We start from the raw sequence: 26,952 nt of genomic DNA on the forward strand, positions 1-26,952 counted from the left end.
GTTGACGGCCTGGCATCATCGACAACAAAGACTTTGTTGTCAAAAGTCCTTGTTGACAACAAAGACTTTGTTGTCAAATATTTGTTGGAGTTCAATATTTTCAACTCAAGCGAATAAAAAACGGGAGCGTGCAAACTCCCTGTTCTCACCCTCCAGCCTCCCAATCCCCTACAACCAGCTGAACTTCTGACTGTATCAGAGGAGAGCAAAGTTTATTGAGTCTTTGCCTTCTCTGCTTTGGTTTTCACCGGGTTTCGCTCCCATGTTATTTGTTACTGTTTTTCCATGTTCTCTTTAGGCTGGATGATACCCAAATTGGTGTAAAGCACTTTGTGATTTTTACCTGTAAAAAGCGCTCAATAAATAAAGATTACTTACTTACTTATTGATGCTAATAACAGATAACGACAGTGTAATTTCAGCCTTATGTATAAAACTTCAAGTAAAGAACTCTCAGACTAATGGAGAAGGGAGTCTGCATGCTCTTCACTGTGTTCTGAGCCTTGTTTTCGTTGACAGCTTGTTGCAAGGTGACCCATCATGTGCACACACACACACCTGTTATTTTATACTTGACCTGAGCCGGCTGTCTGCAGGCTGTAATAAGCAGCGGAGTGGAACCCTAACCGCTTTGCCTCCACCTTCACCTTCACAAAATTCAACACAAACACTCAGCTTTAACAATCGTGAGCGTTGTAAGGCAGCCATGGTTGAGGAGAAGCCATATCAGTATGGGTTGATTGTGGCAGGGCTTTGCGTGATAGCCGTTGGCCTGTTTATCATGACTCAGGAGCAAGCGCACATTTATGTCACCATGTGCACTTTAGGGGTCATCATGATTTGTGTCGGGACTGCCTGGAGCCTCTGCCGGTGCTTTCCAAAGGTAGATTGAGAGTGTTGTGGAAAAAAGAAGGAGATCTGGTAACAGAGGGCGTCTGTGTGATAGGTGACTGAGGCTCCAGAGATTCAAAGGGAAAACCTAGAAGATGCTGCAGCTGAAGCTAAAAGGTACGGTCACACTTACACCAGGGCTGGGGTCAATTACATTTTTCAATTACAATTACATTTTCAATTATTCATGTTCAATTACAATTACAGTGACCAGCATTTCTTTTTAATCACAATTATTTTTTATCCTCAGAAAGTCAATTATAATTGCGTTCTCAATTACTAAATTTCAATTACAATTAATCACAATTACTGAGCCTGAAATTAATAACCTAATAAAAGTTAGCCTTCCTCTTGTGTTAGCTTTCTGTTAGCATCTCCTATGAAAAACTAAGTAAAATACACTAAAAACACATCTATCATCTAATTTCTTTCCTATCTATTGATTACCTTCATAGGCTTCCTAATCAATTGCCCAGTTTTGCGTTAAATAGTAATTGGCAATATTTATAGAATTTTCATGGCAATTACAATTACAAAGTCAATTATCTAAACTCAATTACAATTTTTTTACAATTATAATTATGCCATAATTGTAATTAATAATGAATTACACGATTACAATTATTATTTGACCGCAACCCTGACTAACGCCTAATATTTTCTATCTGTTTTATCATCCTCAGTGTGAATGTGAAAACAGAAACTGAGCATTAAGTCTAGTGATGAATTTTATCACCCGTAGATCTCTTGCTTAATGGAGGGTGCTTTGAAAAAAAGAGGGCGATGAGAAAAAAGGAGGCGGATGGTCTGAAGGTTGGAGAGGAGAATGAAACATTAGAGAGATAAAGAGACTCAACTTGTGCCTGTAAGTTATCTGTTAAAAAAAATGAGGCCACGTAGCAATAAGTTCTGCGTTAATGAGTCCTTATAATTAGATTATTCAGCAGTCTTGTGAAGACATGCTTGATCAGCAAATTCCTAGATAGGAAGAAATGAGAGGCAAAATGTTGAGATGAGAATTCCTTTCCATTCCCTTCTTTTTTCTATTTCTCTCCTCCTTGTTGCTTTTCCTTTCATTCTAGGTTGACTGAAGCTGGGGCAGGTTTTAGAGACAACACTAACAGCAGGTTGATTCCAGAGACCCTGAAGAGCCAGTGTCACAGCTGTCCCACTCTGCATCTGGTCTGAAGGAAGAAAATCACTTGATATTTACGGACAGTTCTGGGTATAAAATCAACATTGCGCCACAAAGCTTCTTTACCATGCATTATTATTATTGTTTTAATAATAGTTTGATCTTAAGTGGGCCACAGATTTTATGCGTGAAAACAAGAAACTTCAACATCATCGTGCCCTATAGTTTGCACTTCTAAGTATGCATAAAAAACTAAATATGTAAGAAACTGACAATATCCAAGCAAAGTGATAGATATCAGTCCCAACAGGATCTTTACTTTAAATATCCTAGATTTAGTGAGCAATTTCTATTTAATAAAGGAAAATATTATGTCATAACTAGGGGTGGGAACCTCTGGGTACCTCACAATATGATACGATACAAAGCTCACGATAACTAATATCTCACGATACGACGATACTGCGATTATCAATATATTTGGTCAGAAATCAATCTACAATAATCTATGACATAACAAGAAAAAACAGTGAAAAAATACAATAATTTAACAATAAAGTGAATAAATTGAAAAAGTCTCCCATGAACAATGACACTATTTTAGTGCAACATTTCTGTAAATAAGTGTCAACTTACCAATGTAAACAAATAAGTATCTCCAATACTAGTGCTTTCTGTAAACAAAAAATAGGGTCTATCTCACCAGTGACACCATTATAGTGCAATATTCCATTAAACAATATATCAGTTCCTTCAACAAACAGTGACAAAATTTCTGTGAAGACCTACCTGCACATTTTAGTGAAAAAGCAGAAAAGGTTTTGGAAAAAAAAAAGAGCATATCGATAATTGATTGTGCGAAAAAAATATTGCGATATATCGTCGTATCGAGATATTGTCACACTCCTAGTCATAACGTGAGTACAATTAAAGGGTTTTGTAAGTTTAACATTCAAAATGACTGCATCAATCATGCAATATAAGCACCGGGAAAACTGTGAGCCCCTGAAAATATATTTCAGTTTCATTCACACAATAATCTATGTCTTCTTTGTCATTTTTATTTTTTCCTGCGGGCTGAATGGGATTCTCCAAAGGGCCAAATTTGAGTTTGACAAATGTATTAGAGCCTCAATACAGTGGTTGAACAAAGCCAGGTACTGTATGTATTACAGAGCAGTCCCAGAAGATGGCACCATTTACCATCAGACTGTGTTTGTGTCTGTGAGCATGTGTACCAATAACATACAAAGCAGATGATGAAAATGCACTAAACACTGTTTTCTCACCTCCCAGTGCAGTTCATTGTCATTACTACGTGCCTATACCTTCTGTTTCGCCCACACAAAGTCTAAAAATACCTGCATCATAATGTCACCTGGTGGAGTTTGAACACCCACTGACAAAGTCACACATTTTCCACAATAAAACCTGTTACTGTGCACATCTCTGTCTTCACTAAAACATAAACATTTTATTTGTATTAGATATTGATTGATTCTAAGTCTCCATATAAGGAAACAATACTATTTTACCAATGTCAGTGAGTCATTTATACCTGCTTATCTAGTAAGTAAAGTAAATTCAGAACACATTCTTGTACCTGATGTGAGCAGAGTTTACATATTATTACTAAATATATGATTGTTGGTGTTTCTTATTGTATTTTGATTTACATATGATGAGTTTTAATGGTGTTTCTAAAATTTAGTTAAACAAGTGTTTAATACTGAACAAATGGAGTGATTTACTTTTTTTTTAATTGTGTTTTACACTGTCTCTGTCTCTGTCAGTCGTTACCAAGCTTTGGTAAATAGTCAAACGTTCTGTAAATATCTTTATAATTAACAGATTTGGTCACAAGCCGGTTTGTATCAAACATGTTCCTTCATGCTTTCTGCTAGTTTGGTATATTTCACTGTCTAAGAACACCTGTACTTCTCATCAGTGTGAAATAAAGCACCCACGCCTCTGTGCACGGATTAGTAAGAAGACTGTATGAAGGTGTTGCCACCCAGACCCAGACTTGTTATAGAGCCAATACATTATGACCACTGCAGCTGGTATGGTGCAGGTCATTGTACACAGCAAATCTGCCAGTGGGTCATCTCGGTGTAGGATCTTTTACACAATTCAGTGTAAAACTCGACCACACCTTTCATTTCCATCGAGGAGGAGACTCAAGCCTCGTGCAGGTGCGCAAACTTTATTCTGTCGTCGCCATTTTTCTTGTCGCTACGGTAAGGCTTCTTTGCTCATATTCAATGTTTTTTGGCAAATTTAGACACAGATACCGACTCAAAGTCTTAAAGTTAACATTCTTACACAGAAACATAATGGCTATTTTGAGTTGAGTTGTTGTTTATTTATTTTTTTGTCGAAGTGACTGGTCACGAATAAGGATGGGTACCGAAACCCGGTATTAAAACTGCCCCATGGTCTGTTGGTCCACTCGGACCAACAAGCTACATCCTTATTGGCTCTTTTAACGGTGATTTTATGGTCGCGTTAATCTTCAAGCCTGAGACAAGCATTGATACTGCCGTGCTGCCTGGCTTAGCAACTTTAGCCTAGCCAATAGTTCTCCGCGGTAGCGACGCTGCCACGTTGTCGCGCCGCCTCTGTCTGCTCTCGGGGCGGCGAATGCTGGCAGGAAAACCCGCTGCTTCCTGGGCCGCTTTTTCATTTCGGCGTATTTTTCCCCGGCCATCGGTCGTTACAGTGCCTCGGCTGTCGGCCACGTTTAGTTCGAGTAGTAACTTGTTATCATATATTATCATACATCTAAAACGTTGCGAGTTAATATGGCAAATCAGAGGTAAATCAACATAGTTAGCCATGTTTTCACAAGCCGGTGCAGCTCTAATTCTCCTTTTGCACAATTTTTCATCAAGTTATGTTTGATATGCTTGATTTTAATATTTGTATTGTTCATATAGTTGGTTTAGTGTTTTGTTAATAAAGATATTTATACTGTATTTTTTATTTTATTTATATTGTACACTTTGTTTTGTTTAGAACTATTTATTTTCTGTTTTTCATTTATTTTGTGTGCCATATTGTTAACATTTTCAAAAATAAACAGATTGATGTTAATTTTATTATTATGTTTTTAATTTCCATTGATTTAAAAAAAAAAAAAAAAAGTTAAGATAAGGGTATCAATAAGAGCAGTAGTATTGATACATTTTTAATGATACCCATCTCTAGTCCCTAACAAGAACAACATTTAATTCAATAGTCTGTCTGCTAACATCAATTACATTTGCTATCACTTTTAAAAACCTTTTATTTTATTTTTTCAGTTACAGCCGTGGTGTCAACACTCAAGGGTGGCTTGCTACAACAGAGCAAGGAAGGCATATTACTGTCATAGGAGAACGGTAAGTTTTACAAATGGTATGTAAATGCATAAGTTGTACAATTTGTTTTAATTTTACTTTTGTACACATTCCCTCCGCGATGCATTTTGCTTTGTTGTTTTATCATCCATTACGTTGGTGCGTTGTCCTGGCCCTAGCACCCATGTGTGTTTTGGAACCCAACTTTGCAAATCTGTTACAGCTATGTGCGCGTGTCTTCATGTGAAAGAAATAATAAACTTGAATATAAAGTCGAGCATAGTGACCATCGTTCTTTAGCCTGTGATTTCGCAACCAAGAGACATGATCTGATATGACTGGAGTGGACAAATTTAGCTTGAGTACTGAATGACTGTCAGAGTTTAAGAGTTTATGTGTTTGCATTGATGTATCAGGAAAGACAAATTATAAAATATAAAAATGCTTTTTGTATATTCTTGGGAAATGGTTTGATAAATATATTAGTAGGTTTGTCTCTGTCATGCTCTATTATATTTTTTTGTTGCTGTTGACTATTTTGTCATTGATACTGTATTTTTACAAATAACTTTTTGATTACTTAAAGGGATAGTTCGATAGTTAAAGGGATGCAATCCTCACCAGCACTATAGTGCATACACATTGTCTCACTCAGTGGTCACCTCCCTGGTCCGAGTTCTGGCCATTTGAAGTTGGTCAAGAAAGTAGTCCCGGTTAGTTTCCGGGGCCACAAAACTGTGCTTTTTTAATAGAAAAAAATATATGCGTTTGAAAGCTTGATTCATTTACATCACAAAACCGCCCATAAATAAAATTAATACCTCCAGTTTTAATAGACACTATTTTCTCTTCCGTTTCCATCAATCCGCGCTGCCGTCAACGTCATCGGTGCGCCTAATCCCATCAGCTGTTGATAGCGCGACTCGCGGACAACATGTCTGACTCCGCCGATGGCAACCAGCCAAAGCTGTCTCATAGTTATATCAGAAACTGGAAAACGATGGAAGCTGAACGGTGATCCCGGCACATTTTTGTGGTCACAACCTGGGAATTTACAAGTTCGTACCATTGTTAATGTACGTACGTTTTACTTTCTCTTGTTTCGGTCTTCCGTCGTTGCTATTAGAGTGTGTAAACCCTATTATCGGAACATGCGCGCTGACGTTGACGGCAGCGCGGATTGATGGAGAAGGAAGAGAAAATAGTGCCGATTGAAACCGGAGGTATGGATTTTTTTTATGGGCGGTTTTGTGATGTAAATGAATCAAGCTTTCAAACGCATATATTTTTTTCTATTAAAAACGCAGTTTTGTGGCCCCGGAAACTAACCGGGACTACTTTCTTGACCAACTTCAAATGGCCAGAACTCGGACCAGGGACGTGACCACTGAGTGAGACAATGTGTATGCACTATAGTGCCGGTGAGGATTGCATACAACGTCATGTCTTAAATAGGCGAACTATCCCTTTAATATAAACACACCTTGGGTTTATGATAATTTAGTTTTGTTTTTGTAGGCTTTGATATGCTGGTTCCAGTAGAATACCAGACAGTGAGCAAGTGGGTCAAGGTGCCAACGACAGACGATGTCTACAGCTATTCAGGCTTTATACAAGAAGGTAATGTGACTGTATTTGTTTTCAAATCTATTCATTTTAGCATTCTCAAATTGACCATTTTATATGTCGCTAATTTCACATGGTAAGCACAAAACACAAATCTACAATGATCTACCTTATGTCTGATTGTTTAGGAAAATGTTTGCGTTTTTTGTTTAATGCAGTTTTTCTTCTTTTGCTAGTACGCCAAAAATTCAATCTGCCAGAGTCCACAACCTTGATCTTAAAGGACTCTACAGAAGTAGAAGTGGATCCAGACATATTTGATGAACTTCTGAAGTCTGTACAGGTGTCTTTAAAAGCCTTCACTAAAGATTCCAACGGTGAGAGATGCAAGTAATTTTCTACTGTATCACCTTAATTGCTTAATCTGGCTGCACATCTGTTTTGTTTTCTTAGATGACAAAACTGAGGATTTGTCTCCAGATCCTCCAGTCTCAGAAGCTTCATTCTCAGACAGTTCATTCTCTGAGTGGTCTCCATCACGTGCCTCTATTGCATCATCTGGTTCAAGTTCAGATTCGACAATAATACTGAAATCAACGAGAGCTCGGAAAAGACAAACGCTTGAAGGACCACCTGACAGCACTGTAGCCAGAGATGTAAGTGTTTTTTTTCTTATATATATGTGTGTGTGTAACAAGTTCCAAACTTGCCCCATTTGGGAATCCAACCCTGGTCGCTGTAATGGCAGTCCAACACTCTACCGAGTGAGCCAAAGGGATATCCCCTTGGTCAAGCCAGTAGAAGCGAATGCAGACATTAACCACAGGTTATATATGTTTTTTTTTTTTTGTAATATATGTGTTAAATGGATGTTTTGGATTGTTTCAGATTGTCCAGGCAGCCCTACAATCAAAACCAGGTGGCGAGAAAATATTCAAAGAATATGACCAAAAAAAATGCCTTTCTGATGGCACAAGAAGAAAAATGGTGAACATACTTGCGGCAGACATGGTTGAGACTCACGGGTAAGCAAACATGCACTTAAAAAAACGTGTTTGCTTGTTCATTTAAGGTGGCCATTTACACTAATTCAATTTGAAATAGTTTTCACTATTTTGACCAAAACCATGTTTCTTTGTAGTTTTGAGTCAAGCTCAGTACATTTTTACGAGTATACATTGTTTTTGTTAAATTTGGTTTTAATTGAGATTTATAATGTCTTCTCAGGAGGATCCCCCCCAACGAAAGTCCGCATATTGTATGCTCTTGGTATAATAATGTTGTTTCCAAACTTAAAGGACCCAGATTCAAAGAATGGATATGTATGTATGAATTAAATTCATTTTATTATGTTTTTTTTTAATGTTATTCTCTCAAATGCTTTTTTGCATTTAATTTTTATATGTACTAAGGAGTTTCAGACGACACGTAAGTTACAGCATTCTACAGGTCTGTAATGTTTTATTGAGAAGTAAAGTTAGCATTTCAGTTTTGGATTGTAGGCTATTGATGTAAACTGAAAACCAGCTATCTGTTTGTAGCATTCTGTTTTTGTTTTGTTATGTTCGTGAAGGCTCTTATTAGTCCAGACCGTCGTGAAGTTTAAATTGTCAACTGGACTGATTTGGTTGAGTTGAGGACGTTTCACTTTTATTCACAGAAACATCTTCTTAGCTTTTGTGGTCTGACCACAAGAGCTAAGAAAAAGCTATACTCGGTCCAATTGATGATTTAACCTTCACAACAATTTATTTTTTAAGCACTCATAATCCTGTTTAATCATTTAGTAGTGTAATTTGTCACAAAATCTGGACTCACCAGAGTATTTTTCTTTGTGGTTCTTTTTTTTTTTTTATAGGAACACTTCTATGACCAACAGAGTGGTCTCGGCTACCTGGCGTATAGGCTGAAAACTGTCCAGCGCAACTCCCCTGATGACACAAAGACATCCAAGTCTTCTTTTCAAGAGGGCCCAAAAACTCCTCGTCCAATAAGTACAACTGTGAGGCAGCTGTCTGGTGATGAATGTAAAGAAGCCATGTCTATGATGAGGCATTCTGCTGACAAGAAGATCGTCCAACAAAAAATGATGGCAACATTTCAGCATAGACAAAAGGTGGTTCAAGATCCAGCCACAGCCTCCAATGTCCTGGACGTGTTCCCAAGATTCTTGGACACCCCTGGCTTGGTAAAGCAAAGACTGCATTTTTGCATGCATTAATGATGCAATATGATACAATACTATTTTAATAATTTCAGATTGATCAAGACTTTACACTGCTGTTTGGGGAGGAACTCTCCGGGAAATTCCTTGCCAGGTGGCCAACATTCTTCAAACCAAGAATAATTTCAGATTGCAAAAATCTAGCTCAAAGTGCTCACCTCACTGACCTACTCTTGTCTGCACAGAAGATTGATGGTGGTGGTAAGAATAAATTGGATATATTTTAATATGAATATCATTTCAATATGTATAAGTAATGCTTTTTTTTGTCAATTATTCCTAGTTTGGGACTCTGAGGTGGCTGGTCTCCAACTGTTGTTGAATGTTTATCATCTGGTGCATCGAGTGAAACATTGGGAAAGGTTCAGGAATGTTTTGGCCAACTGCAGAATCCATTTTCATGTCTTAACACAGAATCTAAAAGAATGCGATATTTTGAGAAAAAATGGAAAATAGTTGAACCTGTAGAGCATATTCTTGGTGTCCGCTTTGACCTTCGTAGAGACAAGACAACAGGTGCATACAGGCAAGTTCCTGTCAATGATAAATTCATGTATGTACCCATTATGGGCTCACTTTCATCCATGTTTCAGAACAGTGAACTGTGCAGCAGTTTTATGAAAGCAAAAATCCATCAGGAGGGACTTTACAGAGATGCTAATGACGGTTCTTATTTCAGAAATCATACTTTTTTTTCACGGCAAGAATATGCACTTCAGATCCAGCTCTACTATGACGATTTCGAAACTGCTAATCCCCTGGGCTCAAAAAAAGGTGTGCACAAACTTGGCTGCATTTATTTTATATTGAGAAATTTGCCACCTAAATTAAATTCAGTGTTGATGAACATTCATCTTGTTGCTCTTTTTCACTCAGAGGACTTAAAAAAATATGGCTTTGATCCGATTCTGAAGCCCCTTGTTGATGATCTAAAGGTTTTGGAGACTGAAGGGGTGCTGCTTCCGTTTTCTGCTTCCCCAGTTAAAGGTTCAATTTTTCGGGTGACGGGTGATAACTTGGCTTTACATGGCCTGTTTGGCTTTGTTGAGTCTTTTAGTGCCAATTATTCTTGTCGCTTTTGTTTAACTGATAAAACAGAGTTGCAGACCGTTTTTAGTGAAGATCATCCCGGTTTAACTTTACGTTCAGAAGACCTCCATTCACAACACTGCAGTGCCATTCAACATAATCCTGCACTAGTTCATACATATGGTGTCAAAAGAACCTGCCTACTCAATTCCCTTCAGCTGTACAATACTTCAAACAATTTTGCAGTTGATATAATGCACGATCTATTGGAAGGGGTGGTGCAGTATGAGTTGAAGCTTTTGTTTCAGTACCTGATTAAGAACTTCATATCCTCAAATTCATTGTTGGAGAGAGTTATGAGCTTTAACTATGGATACACTCAGAGAAAAAACAAACCAAGTGTGTTAAAATTGGATGCTAATGGCAAAGATCTTGGGCTCAATGCCATTCAGTCTTGGTGCCTTTTACGAAATACCCCATTAATGTTTGGAGATTTGATTAGTCGAAGCGATGACTGCTGGAACTTGCTGCTACTCCTCATACAAATTGTGAATATTGTATTTGCACCGAGTGTAACCCATGGTATGACGTGCTATTTGAAGAATCTGATTATGGATCATCACAGACTCTTTAAAAATCTCTTTCCAGAGCGAAATCTGATTCCAAAGCACCACCTAATGATCCATTATCCTCGTTGCATCAGAAAAATTGGGCCACTCATTCACATGTGGTGTATGAGGTTTGAAGGAAAACACAACTTTTTAAAAAAATCTTTAAAGAACTTTAAAAATATCACCAAAACACTAGCAAAGAAACATCAGAACCAGTTAGCTTTTCATTTTGAGAACTTTTATTTCAAACGATTTGAATTCGGCTCTATAAATGAAATCTCGGTTTGTGATTTGGAGGGCAGTGAAGCTCTAGCTCAAACATTTTATGAGACTGGTCTTGTTTCCACAACCTCTTGGGTCAAAAACTATGGTACTGAGTATCAGGTTGGGATGTACGTATGCACTAGGGTCCACAATGAGATGCCGTTATTCAACAGGATTGTCAGAATAATTATTTCAAATGACAGTGCATATCTTCTCACTTGTAAAGTCTCAAAGTTGTATTTTGATGACCATCTAAATGCGTTTGCAATCGAGGAAAACCGTTATTGCTTCACATTGGTTTGTATTGACGATCTTTTTTACTACAGACCGTATGACCGCCAGTTTGCCAATGACTGAGCTAATGTACATTGTGCCGTACAGTGTTATAATCAATTGTTAAACATCTTTGTTGGAGGGGGTACTTGCAGAGTTCCAAAAAAGTACAAAAAAATAAAAAGTTTTTGAACTTTATTACATTGTATGTAGTTTTATTTTTGCAGGTTACATGGCTACATGGTTGGAGTGGTAAATTTGGTTCAAAGAATTACACCAGCAAGTGTACAATATTCTGTATTTGAACGTTAAATGGTAGTGTTAATTATTGTAACAATGACATTAGTGTTGACTCTTGCAACTCTGACTGGTGCTAAAATTATGTCAAATTACACCAGTGTAAGTTTCATCAACACTACAGAGTGTTTGCCAGTGTTAAATTTCTAACACCGGACAGTGTAACCACATTTAACACTTTTGAAAGTGTAAAATTAACACTGAAAAAAGTGGACGCATATAGACACTTTTTAAGTGTTAGAATTAACACTCTCAATGTTAATTTAACACCGGCATTTTTGCTGTGTAGAGGTGGGGCGATACACTGAGTTCACGATACGATAGACGATGATAAGCTCTTGATAATGATACAATATTGTTGGAAAGAAAAAAGAGAAATATATTGCAATCGGAAAAATAACCATGCGACTTTAAATCTGGATATATAAATGACTATGGGTAGGAAATACGCCTCTTTACACAATCTAATGTGTACAGCTCTGTTGACCCAGGACTAAAGTTTAAATCAGGTACAGAATGATTGAATTGATTTCTGATATTGTTGAAATCGCAATGACTTACACTTGCATAACAACTGAAGAAGCCACAAAGTGACCACAGTGTCATGGTGGTCAAGGCTGACCTGTGACATGAGCTAGAGCGATTCTCAGCTGGTGGGTCGGCATTTCTACAGGTACTGGGTGGGTCAAAAATAAATAAATACTTAATGTATCTCATGTTGGACTTGTCTTTTATTTTGAAAGATACTTTTTTTTTTGACAGGCATGCTGTGAAATGCATGTGGCACAGGAAAATATATAGGTTTATATTTTTAAAAAGGTTATTTTTCAACATAATTTTTTTGACAAACTAAATTAATTGAATTCTAAAAAAAAAAAAAAAAAAGAAAAGTGGGTCCCAGCACTGCTCAGTCTAGGTCAGTGTATGGTTATAAATGAATATTATGTCTTGAGTTCTGCATCTGCTTGGGATAGGAGTGGATTTCTAAATTTGGCTACAATGGGATTGTGTAATAAAGTGCTGAGCAGTGGAAATGTGTGTGTGTGTTATTTGATGATCTACTCTAAAGTCTAAAGAAAGTTAAAACAACAGAAAAAGTGTAGCTTTCATTAGTCAGTATATGATCAAAATATGGATTATATAGGCTACTTGCAGATGTCTCATCTCGTTCACACTGTGAGCAGCTTCTGTTGAAGTGAGAGAAGAGGTTTTTTTTTTCCCCATCATGTAATAATTACAGAGTGCTTTGCAGGATGAAACATGACTCCCTCTCAGAAAGAATTAGGCTTTTTTTTTTTTTTTTTTTTTTATTAAAGGACGACAATCATTCGATGCCAAAATTGTGGCGTGAGCCGCAGAGACGTCACCAGTCCCCGCCTCAGTTCATATGAATCAATTGTTGGATATTCCCTCCAAAGTCAGAGAGGTGGTCGGAGACATCCAAACATCTGGATAAGTCACACTGAGGATTCAAAGTGTCCAGTTACACATACTGGGCAGTGAGGAGGTGAAGACCTCAGCTTGGTTTGGCTGTGCGCTCTGCGTGTGCGCATCGTTGGTCGCGTGCGCTCAGTACTACTCCGAGGATGACGAGATGAGGCAGGATCGGGGACCCGAGGACGGGTCTGAGTTTAAACCCCATCGGAGTCAGATGCAGTGGTCACCAGGCGCAACAAGGTAATGGCACGAATCGAGCAGTGCGCAATGGAGCCGAGGCGCATCCATCCTCTCCATCCACCCAAAGTCTGCACCATCTCACCAGCATTGATTGCTCCAATCATTCGGCTAATCAAACAAATATAAACATATCAACATGGTGCGCCAATTGCAATGTTGCGCATGCTAAAATGAACAGCAACTTTTCGCAACATTTAAACCACATTGAAAAAGCATATGTGATTTTTTTTAAATATTTTGCTTTTGAACAGAATTTCTGCAATGTTTGAGAAATGTGTGGTATTTACGTTTGTCTTAAAAATGTCAATGTTAAATCTAAATGTTAAGTAGAAATCTAAATCTAAACGTTAAATCTAAATCTAAATGTTCAATATGAAATCAAAATCCAAATGTTAAATATAAAATCTAAATCTAATACATGTAAATATTAAATCTAAATCTAAAAGCTTAAATCTAAATGTTACATTTAAATATAAATATTACATTTAAATATAAATATTAAATCTAAATGTTGACTATGAAATCAAAATCCACATGTTAAATTTAAAATCAAAATCAAATAAATGTAAATATTAAATCTAAATCTAAATGTTAAATATGAATTCTAAATCTAAATGTTAAATCTAAATGTTGAATATTAAATCGAAATTGTATTGCTAAATGTTGCATTTAAATTTATATCTAAATCTATTAAATCTAAATGTGGAGCGGAATCACTTTGTCTCTTTGTGTAACGGAGTAAAAAATGTATAATTCCACTTGCCACCAACATCCGCACATTGTATTGAATCAAGTTTATCCCAGCGTCATTGAATGCCTCACCCCTGTGAACGTGGGACGTGCAAGTTGTTGTTTATTTGAGCATGTGCAACTTTACACTCGGCGTCCCATACACTAACACTGTTAGAATAAAAACTAAATCTCCATTTTCAGAGCAGTTTCACGCACGTTTTCAATGAAGTGGACAAGTGTGCTTGTACCTGTGCTGTACTGCAGGTGGCGTGGCGCATACCTGGACAGTACATTGTTATCATACATCCAGGGACGCAGAGGACCATCAGGAGACTGAGAGCCAGAGCTGACATGAGGGGCTTCCCCCTGGACATCCTACAGACATACTCTGGATCACCAGTGACGCCCTTTTCCTGGTAACACTGAAAGTTTGGCTTTTGTTTTAGGAAATCCAAATTAACAGCAACAAATATTTATATTCATTGAAAAGACAATCACTCTGATGAATAGAAAAAAGTCTAAATGTTTATTTCAATGAAAGACCTAAATAATCATGTGTATAGTTAGATTTAGATTACAGCATCATTTAACAATATTTACAATGACAAATAAGTATGTATTTTAAAGTTCAATTATAATGAATTAGAAATTAAAATAATAGTTATGTTAGTATTAAGCTGACTGTGGCAATGGGTCCTTGTGTTTCCATGATGTAGATCAGTGTTTCTCAAATGGGGGTACGTGTACTCCTATGGGTACGCAATGGCATTACAGGGGGGACTTGAGAGAGCGTGGAAATTTAATTAAACTATTAAAAATATGGGGGTTTTACAATGTTTATTTTTTAGATAAAAATGATATGCACTAAAAAATACAAGGGTCAGTCCTGGTCCAGGCAGGAGAGGATATTTATTTACAAAGTTGGATTCTTTAAAACGTGTGTCAACACTCTTTTTATCCCATCATTATGCTCCATTGTTGTTTTTTCATAGTATTCTGATCAAAATGTTGCGGTCGGACAAAGGGAGTACTTGGATTCAGAAATAAGAGAGCCAAAAAAGTTTGAGAACCACTAGATAAAGCAAGAACCAATTATGCAAACATTAAAAATGCAGCATTAGGGTTTTTGTTTTTTGTTTGCTTTGGATGTATTCAAAAATTTAAATTGCCCCTCCCCCCATCCCAAATGTTAATAAAATTGGAAAAATGTAACCTTTATTAAAAAAAAAAAAGGTAAAAAATTTAACTACAAATTTTTCTTCTTCCAAACTCGTACAAATAACAAAACATAAAATGTGATCATATCATTTTTAGAAAATTAATAAAACATTTTTCATGCTCAATGTTCAGCAGGGCCATTATTCTGTTTAAAAAAACAACTAAATATTTCCATATAATGTAAGAGGAGAAGCTATTTAATTAAAATAACATCACATGGGTTGAGTGTTAGTTTTGTTTGCGGTTGTTCCTGCTGTCAGTTACAAATGGCTCCAGAAAAATGAAGCAAAATTAAAAAGATCCTGATGTCGCCCTAAAAACCATCAGATCTCCAGACTCTCCACTGTCAATGCTGCTATGTGATTCATATTTTAACCATTAAAGCATCAGACTGAGCTTTAAGTGTGAATGTGTCTCACAGGTGATGAAGCTCCCTCACGTCCACTACATAGAGGAGGATTCATCCATCTTTGCTCAGAGTGTCCCCTGGAACCTGCACAGATTACTACACCCTGGGAACTCCTCAGATGGGAGCGACAGACCCCTCAGTGAGCCTAAAACATACAAACATACACGTTACATGTATAAATGAGGAACAGACGAACACTAAGTGCTGCATAATGTCTCAGTATTTAGAATAATGACCACATGGAAAATTATTACAGGGAACAATAAAGAGTTTAGTCTGTTTTTGTTGTTGATTTGTGTGTTATGGCAGTTATTTTGAGCATTTTTTGGCTGTTTTGCATGTTTTTGGAGTTATTTTGCGTATTTTTGCCGTTGCTTTGTATATATTTTTTTGTCATTCTCTGTATTTTTGGTTTTTTTTTTTGTATGTTACAAGTCATTTTGTGTACTTTTGTTGTAATTTTTGAGTCATTTTTGTTTTATGTTTTTCTGTTGTTTTTGTAAATATTTGTAGTCGTTATATATATATATATATATATATATATATATATATATATATATATATATATATATATATATATATATATATATATTTGGAGTAAATTAATTATATTTGTGTTGTCCTTTTGTGCAATTTGTTTGTAATGTTGTATATTTGTGTTGTCTTTTAGTGCAATATTTTTGTAATATTGTGTATTTTTGTTGTCCATTTGTGCAAGTTTTTGTAATTTTTTATGTTGCTGGAGTAATTTTGTGTATTTCCATTTTGTGTGGTTTTAGGTTTTCTTTTTAAGTCATTTTCTGCATTTACTTTGGGAGCTGCAGAAGATTAAACCAAGGGCCACATGTGGCCCCCAGACCACCAGTTGCCTATGCCTGGGTTAGAGCGTTATTTATCAAAGATATTGATTCAGCATTTACTAATTCTCAACATGTTAATAACACAAATGTTTCTGATGAAGTTGACTAGAATGAGTGAGCATGAATAAAATGTCATGAAGGCTGTCATTAAGTTACCCTAATCCTAACCCTAACTCTTAGTTACCCTTATCCTCCACCTAACCCAAAAATGCCAACATAGCTCCAAAGGTGTCATAATTTAGCAAACAACACTTAATAACAGCCTTCATGACATCTTATTGATGCTAATGACAGGTGTCATGTTTTTTTTAGTATATTAATTTGTAATAAGCTCAATTGTATATATGTATGATGTCAATTTGATATTATTTTAATCTATATTTTTACTTCTTAACTCACTCATTTAAAAAGTATACAAATACCAACATATTTCATATTTGTAGCCTGCATTTTTTTTATTTTTTTTATTTGAACTTGTGTTTTTATTTTACAACAAAAATGCGCAAAATGACTCATAAAATGCACAAGATCACTACAAACACACACAAAATGGGGAATAAAACAGAAATAAAATAAGAACAAAACAATCGAAATATATACAAAATGACAATAAATATAGACAAAATCACTTCCAAAACGCAATATGCAACAAAAATTATTAGCAACAGAATTAGAGCAAAAATGCACAAAATTTGTGGGGTGGTTAGATTTCCATTGTCTCTAGCATTGAGGGTAGCCCCTGGTCCTGAAATTCTTTCATTTTGTTCTGTAACTTTGCAGTTACTTTTTCCATATTCAACACGTCTTTCATTCTGTCCCACTATTGCTTTGCACAGGGGGGGTTATGTTTGTGTGTAGCCTGCATTTATATCATTTTGTTGATTCAATATTTATTTGTCTATATTTTTATATTTTTAGTTTTTTCTATTGATCTATCTATCTCAATATTTTTTCCTATATATGTTCTTACATTTAGTCATTATATAAATCTCCTCGTGGAGATGTTTTTCTTGCTCCTTTCTGAGTTTAATTCCTTTGTTGTCCTGTGCAGATGATGGGGGAGGGGCGGAGGTGTACCTGATGGATGGAGGAGTTCAGATCTCTCACAGAGAGATTGAAGGACGAGTCCTTATCACAGACTTCAACGATGTCCCTGAGGAGGACGGAGTAAGGGTACACAGACAGGTTAGAGCCACACACACACGCACACTGATCTGATTCCCAGAGATGAATGTGTCTCTCCTTCTGCAGGCCAGTCAGTGTGACAGCCACGGCACACACATGGCGGGTGTGGTGAGTGGTCATGATTCAGGTGTAGGAAAGGATCAGTGTCTGGAGCTTTGGCAGGTATACAACATCTGAACAGAAAATCCAGGTTATATTTACATCTGAGCTTTTACCACTGATGACCTGAAGGTCAACAATTCACCACTAACCTTCAAATTAATCCAAGATGTGTGATTAGACACAACAACACTCGGTGACACTTTACTTATGTATTATATATAAGGCTGTCATAATCTATCCTTAGCATGAATAAGGTGTCATGTCATTAGCTGAATTATGACACCTTTGCAGCTATGTTGCCATTTTTTGAGTCAGGTGGATGGATCTAGTGGGGTTAGCGTTTAGTTTAGGGTGATGAACGACACCTTGTTACTGCTAATGACATGTGTCATGTCATAATAATGACAGCGTAATGTCAAACTTATGTATAAAACTTCAAGTAGAGTGTTACCAAACACTCTTCTGAACAAGCTATGGCAGATAAACATGAAGAAAATCTTGATTTAATCGCTCATAAAAATGATCATTTATGACATATGAATCATAAAAACACTTAAGGAATGTTCATAACAAATAAAGTATTTAAGGTGTTATATTTTGCATATTTTGACTTAACTTGGCTGGGATTTAATTAGATTTATTTAACAAAGAATGGAATTGACGTGGTGATTTAAAAAAAAAGATTCAATTGAGAGTTATTTTGATTTGATAAATATATCACACAGAAGTCTGATTTCTTGCAGAAATTAATTGATTCAGTTGAGCACAGATACAGATATATCCCTGCCTCTTCTCTGTCCTCTATTCATCTGTCTGAAGTCACTCTCACTGTAAATAAACATAAATGATGGAATATGACAGCTGATCAGCTGTTACAGATGAGATCTGGCATTGTACAAGACTTTGCACTTTTAATATTATATACTACAACAACGTATTAAGGCCACATTAAAATATATATATATAAAAAGATCTGGGCACTAATAGTCATAATATTTCGAGAATAAAGTTGGAATTTTATGAGATTACTGTAGTCGTATTATTTCAAGATTGAAGTTGTGATATTTTGAGATAAAAGTGGTAAAATTTCTAGATCTTGTCTGTGTTGTGGTCATTTGTGCTTTATGGAGAATGTGGAGCATTTAGTTTTTAGGTTTCACACATGGTGAAATACTGAGCCTTTTGGTTCATAAAATTATGAATCTATTGTCAAAATATTACGACTTTAATCTATAAATAGTACAACTTTATTCTCAAGATATTACGACTTTAGTTTATAAATAGTACAACTTTATTCTCAAAAAGTAAGTTTTCCAGTTTTGGCCTAGTGGTTAAGGACGCTGGGCTTGTAATCGGAGGGTTGCCGGTTCAAGCCTCACCGGGGCCGTCACTGTGGGATGTTGAGCAAGTCCCTTAACCCCGAACTGCTCCCCAGGCGCCGCAAAATGGCTGCCGACTGCATCCTCAGGGATGGGTTAAGTGCAGAAGACAAATTCCAATAATGTACTAGCATTACATGGCCAATTAAAGGCGAAAGCCCGATTTAATCTTTAATCTTTAATCTATATATATATATATATATACTGCTTGATTTAAATACATACATATTTATTGATAATCCTGTGTGAATGAGCTGATAGAATAACAAAAACCAAAAACAAATCTGAGTCACAAATAGAACTAATAACATGTACACACTTAGATGCACTTTAAGTCAACGTGCTGCTTTTCCTAAGTTCACATGTTCAATAGTGAACTATAGAGTAAATGAAGTAGGCGGGATAAGAACAAAACACTGAGTTTTCATTGGTGGTCATGTTTCATTTGGGACTGGGGAGCCAATAAAAGCCTCGGCGAGTGCTCCTCCCACAATATCATATATTTGTTTCTGTAACTAGTAAACTAGTGCCTGCTTTTCCCTACGCTTGTACGTTCGTATACACTTTTACCATCATTAGTTCACTAGTGCTGTTGTAAGTGGGTTTACTAGTCAACTATATAATTTCAGCTTTTACTAACTAAACATACAACTGTATATACACTAGTTAACTAGAGACCTTAATCAATGATTGACTAGTTAAAGAGTCAGAGTTGTTGCAGCTCACTCGTGAAGTAGTTTGAGTTTCTGACATTTTAATATCAAGGATACTTGGATTAATAAATAGTCGCTGAGCTTTCCATACACTCCTGACTGAGGATGTTGACAACTTCACTTTAAGAGATATAAATATTCGTTATTTGTAGCGCCCCCTAGTGGCCTACATCATTCAAATTTGGCGCATTTCCTCACAGTCACATGCCAACTAAGGATCTCAGATTTGGTGGTGTTAGCATTTATTTTGACCGAGATATGCACCAGTTCACATTTTTATCGCTAGCTAGAAAACTTTACTCATTAATAATTTGCGTATAATTTACCCGAACAAACTCATTTTGTTAACTGTAGATCATGTCCAACTGAAGTCACTACGTGCCAAGTTTCACGCTGATTGGATAAAACCCTAAGGAGGAGTTCGAAAAAGTATGTTTTCTAGCTTTTGCGATTTTGCTCCGAGAAAAGTTGAGGCGGAAATGGGCGTGGCCTAGCCCAGGTAATTCAGTGCTATTCAAGGAATCTGTGGATATAAAGGGTTTAAATTTGCAACAAACTGTGTGGGAGTTATTAGTCAAAACGCGTTGACCTTTGTTATAGATATACAGTATGTGAATTTTTGCGTCCAAGGTCCCCTGGAGGTTTTGGACACAACCACTAAAGGGCACCGCCCTACCTTGCATGGTTTAGCCTGCAGCACCACTTTTTCCAACGGAACTATGAAAGGTAACTATAATAATAATCGGAACGATTACAATAGGGTTCCTAGCACCGCTGGTCCGAGGAACCGCGTATGCTTACATACAGTCAATGTCATGTTGGAAGTCCCAGCCACGCCCCATCTTCAATGCTCTGACTGAGGGAAGGAGCAATACATGGCCGAATTCCTCCTCTTCTTAATACAGTGCAGTCGTCCTGTCGTCTTTGCAGAAAAGCACCCCCAAAGCATGATGTTTCCACCCCCATGCTTCACAGTAGGAATGGTGTTCTTGGGATGGTACTTTATATATAATATTTGACCTACAACAGCGATTAAACACATTTCACACTGTAATATTAATGATGCAAATATAATGATGTCATACCACTAATGAACTAAAGAAAATCAGTTCACCATTAGAAATTAATGTAAACTTACTTTGGCCAAGTCTGTGCATTTAATACATATAATATTAATATTAATATTAATATTAATAATAATAATAATAATAATAATAATAATAACAACAATAACAATAATAACAATAATAATAATAATAACAATAACAAGAATCACTCCACGGAAACCGCCCTGCTTAAAGTGTCCAGTGATATTATGATGTCCGCGGACTCTGGAAAATGTGCTGTTCTTGTGTTGTTAGATCTCTCGTCAGCATTTGACACTGTGAATCATCAAACCATGTTGACAAGACTGCGTGACCTGGTTGGAATGTCTGGACCAGTCTTGGAGTGGTTCTCCTCGTATTTGTCGGGGAGGAGTTTTAGTGTCTATGCAAATGAGTTCCTGTCTGACCCTGCTGATTTGCTGTGTGGGGTTCCCCAGGGCTCTGTTTTGGGCCCGATTTAGTTTTTACTCTATATCCTTCCATTAGGGAAAATGATCCAGACCTTTGATGATGTTTCCTACCATTTGTTTGCGGATGATATTCAGCTTTACTGCTCTTTTAAGCCCTCTGAGATCCAGAAATTAAGCTCTCTGCTGAAATGTCTTGCGCAAGTTAAACAATGGCTCGGTGCAAATTCCCTACAACTAAACCCAGACAAAACGGAGGTGCTGGTGTTTGCCCCTGATGACGCTATGCCAGGGATTCACCAGTATTTGGGCGACCTGAGTTTGTCTGCTAAAACAAGCCTTAGAAATCTTGGCATTATCTTTGACAAAGCAATGTCATTAGAGCACCACTCTAAACTGTTGTCAAGGAACTGTTTTTACCAACTGAGGAAAATCTCTAAACTACGTTCACTTGTGTCCAGAGATGATCTTGAGATGATTATCCACGCCTTTGTGTCTTCGCGTTTAGACTATTGTAACAGCTTATTTTCTTGTCTAAACAAAAAGGCGCTGTCTTGTCTTCAGCAGGTACAAAACTCTGCGGCGAGGTTACTGACTCGCACAAACAGAAGGGCCCATATTACTCCCATTCTAAAAGCCCTTCATTGGCTCCCAGTCACTTTTCGTTTCAATTTTAAAATTCTGGTGCTGACCTTCAGAGCCTTGCATGGTCAGGCTCCCTCCTACATTAGAGACTTGTTGTGTCCTTATACCCCCTCCCGGAGGCTGAGGTCCCAGGATCAGAACCTGCTCATGGTCCCCCGTACCCGTTACAAGACCAGAGGAGATCGCTCCTTCCTGGCGGTCGCGCCAATGCTCTGGAACGATCTTCTGTTTTCCTTGCGTTTGCTTGATTCCGTTGATGCTTTTAAGAGCCAACTGAAAACCTATTTGTTTCAGAAAGCATTTTAAAATTCCAGTGATAAAGGGTTGTTTTATGACCATCATATTTTTGTGACTGTAACTGTAATTTGTATTGTATTGTATGCACTGTATGTATTGTGAAGCACTTTGTGACTCCTGTCTGTAAAAGGTGCTATATGAATAAATATTACTTACTTACTTACTTACTTAATAATAACAATAATAATAATAACAATAACATTAATAATAACAATAATAATAATATCATTAATAATAATAATAATAATAATATCATTAATAATAATAATAATAATAATAACAATAATAATAATAATAATAATAACAATATCAATAATATTAATAATATTAATAATAATAATAATAATAATAATAATAATAAAGGTGAATAGAGCCCTAAGTCATTTTAAGTGGTGCAGATATAGGATCCACTTGAGTGATGAAATCACGAATCATACACACTTTTATGACTTATTTTGTAGTGTGGAATGTTAGAAAAGGCTTGATCAAGTGATATTACTCAGAGAACAATAGTCAGCATTTCATGTTCACTTCAGTTATTTTTTACTGTCAGTATACAGTGGGAACAACTGAGGGCGGAGACAAAAACATATGGAAGTGCTTATAGCGGAGATTTTAGATGCAGTCTGATAAAATCCAATATTCGTTTTCTGGCTGATATCGGACCGATATCAATATCGGATCTGGACATCCCTAGTCGTGTTTGTACTCCTTATCAATCAATCAATCAATCTTTATTTGTATAGCGCCAAATCATAACCAATGGTATCTCAAGGCACTTTACAGTAGAGCAGTCTTAAGGATGGACTCTTCATTTTATGGATACACACATATGCATATATACGTATATACACATACATATGTATACCACACCCAACATGAATTCATCATGGCGGCAAGGAAAACCATCTGTGTTTAAGTAGTCGTTTAGTTTGTCTTTGTTATCTTTTTGTGTACTTTTGTTGACAATTTGTGCATTTTTCTGTATTTGTAGAGTATAGTGTGTTATGTTGAACTTCATATAACTTCATGAATTACAATTTTGTTTTGGGAGCTGCACAAAATTAAACCAAGGGTCTCATGTGGCCCCCGGGCCGCCAGTTGCCTATGTCTGGTTTAACCAGCCCAATGTAATGTGTCTGTGTGCAGGAGAGCAGTGGGCAGACAGTGTGTGGCCTATAACGGCCCTGCGCCGTCGCTACGCTGTCACTCGTTGTGTCATAAGTGGTCTGCAGTGCCAGGTCCATGTTGGTCCCGGGCCAGGGAAGGATGCTCAGTGTGTGGGGCCCCGGCCTCACTTGACTGGTGAGTCACATGATCTACTGGGTGGGCAGCTCAGTTTCTGTTTAAATGACTGGGATTTGTTGAGGTCTTGTGTAAGACCTCTAGTCACTCAGTAAAGCTTCTACAAACAAAGGCTCACCTTTATTATTCTTCAATCAAGTCTGAATCGGTTCCTAAAGTGCAGATAGAGCTGAACGCTGGTTTCTACACATTACAGTGTGGCCAGATCCAGCTGTGCTTTCTTGAAAAGTGGAGAAACGATGTTTGGTGGAGCAGATGTTTTGTCTGTTGCACAGGCTCATCATATTTTATATCAAGTTTTGGAATATTTTGAGGTGTAGCAGGAACGAGACCAATCAAAGCCCAGCTTTAGACTCTTAAGAAAGCAAGCTTGTAACTGGAGGGTTGTCGGCTCAAATCCACTGTGGGACCTTCAGCAAATCCCTTTAAGTTACCTTAAACTGCTTCAAATAATATCAAGACCTTCTTGGTTAATTAAAGATACAAATGTTGTTTGAATTGTGATATGGCATTCTGCAAAATGTTTAGCTGAACTTTGGGTTGTATTTTTAAAAATAAGTGAAGATCTGCTCTGACCTTTAAATAACTTCAGCTGTGTAGGTAAATACTTTAACAAGTGAACTTCTTTTAATAAAAGAACATTTGGTAGTTTACTTTAAAATTTTTATACATAAGGCTGACATTGAGTTGTCATTAGCATGAATAAGGTGAAATGAAGGCTGTCATTAAGTGTCATTTGTTACCCCAACCAACCCAAAAAAATGCCAACATAGCTCCATGGCTGTCATAATTGACACTCAATGACACCGACGAAGTAATGTCAGCCTTATGTATAAAACTTCAAATAAAGTTTTACCGTACATTTGAACCTTCAAAATATTGACCTACAATGGTTAGAGTCAAAGAGCCATTCTAACAAATTACTAGTGTTAGAAAATCTACACTAGGACCAGCATTATTCACTCCAATGTAGGGCTGCACGATTATGGCTAAAATGATGATTAATCACGATTATAATCACAGTTGGGCCTATTTATCATGTTAGGGAAAAATCTGTATTTATTTTGCACAACTAAAATGAAGCTTTAATTTAAAAATTATACCAAAAACAAAGAAATTCACCCAAGAATTTACTATTACGGAGTTCTCTCACAAAATGCAACTCATTGGAAAAAACTTACAGCTCTCATCAGTCCATCAAATCTGCAGTTGACTAAAGGTTGAGAAAGTGTCTGATTAGATGTGCAGCAGAGCTCACAATTTAAAGGTAAATATTGCCACCGATCAGGTTAATTCAATTGCAGCAACCAAAATCGTGATCACAATGAACATTAAATTTATTGTGCAGCCCTACTCCAATGGCCAATCAACATTACCATTTCTTCAATGAACGCCCACAAACTGGATCTGTTCTCCAGGGTGCACATCTTGGTTCACATCTGGGACTCTGTCCGACTCACATCCAAAGCACGGCCACCACAGAGGCTGCTCAGTAGAAGGAGGAGTGTCATCACGTGCGGTTTGCTGCCAGGCGCCAAATCTGGAGTGCCACACTTTGGAGAGCAAGTCAGCTGACCAACAGCAGGTGAATGACATAGTAAAACTCTTTACATGACACGTCTCTGTGTTCTCATGCCCCCACGCTCCTCTGTCACAGGTTGATCCGTCCTGTCCCCACGGATGGACTCTGACGGACTGTGACGCCATCTCTCAGGGTTCTGCTATCTTTGGCCCGGTTACTAAGGGCAACAGCTGTCATATTCGCGGTGCCGTAGGAGCAGTGGGTGTTATCGTCTGCTGTCGTGTCACATCACTTGAAAGATCTTCACCAGCTGATCACTGAGGCATCTTTACATCACCTGGATGTCGCCCTCGGTTCTTTTGTTCTTCTTCTGAAATCACTGCAACACACTCACTGTAGTAATCACAGAAAAGCTCTTTGTGCGTTTCCATTGGACGATGAAGATAAATCACGTCTCAGTTTAGATATAAATGTGACCTTGATACTCTGTAATCATGTATTTTTGTATATCTTTTTTTTTTAAACAAAAAAAAAATATATAATAACTCATGCTTTCCTGCACAAATAATACATTAAATAATGAACTACCAGTTACTCAGTCGTTGAGGTTGGTTCTCGTCAAGCAGACATGCACGAGGATGTAAAAAGGAAATAGTGATTTTGAAATAACGGAATGAATAAAAGCTAACAGAGGGATACAGATCAGAGGATGCTGTCGTCTCATGATTGTAGCTCTGTTGGAGCTTTAATGCTGCGTGATGCCGTGTGCAGCAGCATGATGATGGATCAGTGCTTCAGCACAGCCTGATGAGCAGCTTGATTAGAACACCTGCTAACTTCACCTCACACGGTTTCGCTTTAAACTCAATGTGCACGAGACACAGAGGTGCAGTAGTTAAAGCAGAATTCATCCCTTTCACAAAACACGTGGATTTCTCCTGATTGCTGCAACACAGAAACATGATAGATAAGAGGGTGGAGTGCGTTTAAAAAATACTGCACTTTCCAAAAAATACTATGTAATTATAAATATTTTGTACTTTTTTTACATAGTTTTTCATAAGTTTTTACTTTAAAAAAAACAAAAACATGTACATATATTTATATATAGATAAGACAGACTTCTCCAACGACTTTAGTCTAGTTTAGTGATAGAACTCAGAGAAGCCTGATAATCTACACACTAACAATATTTGTAAAAATAATAAATTCAGCCTGCACCTCACACACTCCCTGTGTATGCATATAAAATAAAAATATTAAAGGTAACACTTTACTTGAAATTTTATACATAAGGCTGTCATTAGTATGAATAATGTGTCATGAAGGCTGTCATTAATTGTCCCTAACCCCACTAGATCCCACCACCAAACCCAAAAAACGCCAACATAATTTAGCGAACAACACTTAATGACAGCCTTCATGACACATGACTTGCTAATGACAGCGTGATGTCAGCTTTATGTATACAATTTCAAGTGTTACCAAATTAAACCACAGTTTTTACCAAAAAGTCAATATCAAACAAAAAGTGTTCCCATTAGCTGGAAATGTGGCGTCTCGTTTTAACAAGTCTAGAAGTTTTTTTTAAATTGCAGTGAAAAAAACATAAATACCGGTATATATATATATTTTTTTTTTTTTTTCAGTTAAATTGTGAAACGAGGATGAATTCAAACAAAATATCTTTTGGAAAACCAACAGGAGACGAGTTAAGACAATTTGACGACAGAAAAAGCTGCAGCTACAAAAAGTTGTGCATTC

General features: G+C 36.9%; 2 protein-coding genes across 3 annotated transcripts; both read left to right on the top strand.

The window, feature by feature from the left end:
- The first annotated feature begins 3,753 nt into the window (after nucleotides 1-3,753).
- On the top strand, nucleotides 3,754-10,028 carry LOC114462305 (uncharacterized). Of its 2 annotated transcripts, XR_003673930.1 has the most exons (10): nucleotides 3,754-4,266; nucleotides 5,332-5,409; nucleotides 6,886-6,987; nucleotides 7,170-7,310; nucleotides 7,387-7,589; nucleotides 7,822-7,958; nucleotides 8,161-8,255; nucleotides 8,792-9,121; nucleotides 9,193-9,358; nucleotides 9,441-10,028. XR_003673930.1 is itself a non-coding variant. In XM_028445037.1 (9 exons), coding segments are annotated over exons 3-8 (672 nt in total). In that variant the 5' UTR covers nucleotides 3,754-4,266; nucleotides 5,332-5,409; nucleotides 6,886-6,893; the 3' UTR covers nucleotides 8,794-9,121; nucleotides 9,193-10,028. The 2 variants fall into 2 exon arrangements, 1 of the variants encoding a protein (XP_028300838.1); XM_028445037.1 differs by having other exon boundaries at nucleotides 9,193-10,028.
- A 2,037-nt stretch (nucleotides 10,029-12,065) lies between these two features.
- pcsk9 (proprotein convertase subtilisin/kexin type 9) lies at nucleotides 12,066-25,618 on the top strand. The gene is given in 10 exon segments (XM_028444016.1): nucleotides 12,066-12,069; nucleotides 13,089-13,308; nucleotides 14,247-14,456; nucleotides 15,643-15,806; nucleotides 17,579-17,712; nucleotides 17,779-17,870; nucleotides 23,511-23,558; nucleotides 23,560-23,666; nucleotides 25,085-25,251; nucleotides 25,324-25,618. Coding segments are annotated over 10 exon segments (1,332 nt in total). The 3' UTR covers nucleotides 25,510-25,618.
- The last annotated feature ends 1,334 nt before the right edge of the window (nucleotides 25,619-26,952 follow it).

This window comes from Gouania willdenowi, chromosome 4 (genome assembly GCF_900634775.1).
Source record: "Gouania willdenowi chromosome 4, fGouWil2.1, whole genome shotgun sequence".
NCBI classification, from domain to species: Eukaryota; Metazoa; Chordata; class Actinopteri; order Blenniiformes; family Gobiesocidae; genus Gouania; species Gouania willdenowi.

Excerpts from the sequence above, each read along its gene's own strand:
- LOC114462305 (XM_028445037.1), top strand. The coding sequence starts at position 6,894 with ATGCTGGTTCCAGTAGAATACCAGACAGTGAGCAAGTGGGTCAAGGTG. Across the intron at positions 7,311-7,386 it reads CTTCACTAAAGATTCCAACG|ATGACAAAACTGAGGATTTG; the intron begins GTGAGAGATGCA and ends TTGTTTTCTTAG. Across the intron at positions 7,959-8,160 it reads GACATGGTTGAGACTCACGG|GAGGATCCCCCCCAACGAAA; the intron begins GTAAGCAAACAT and ends ATGTCTTCTCAG.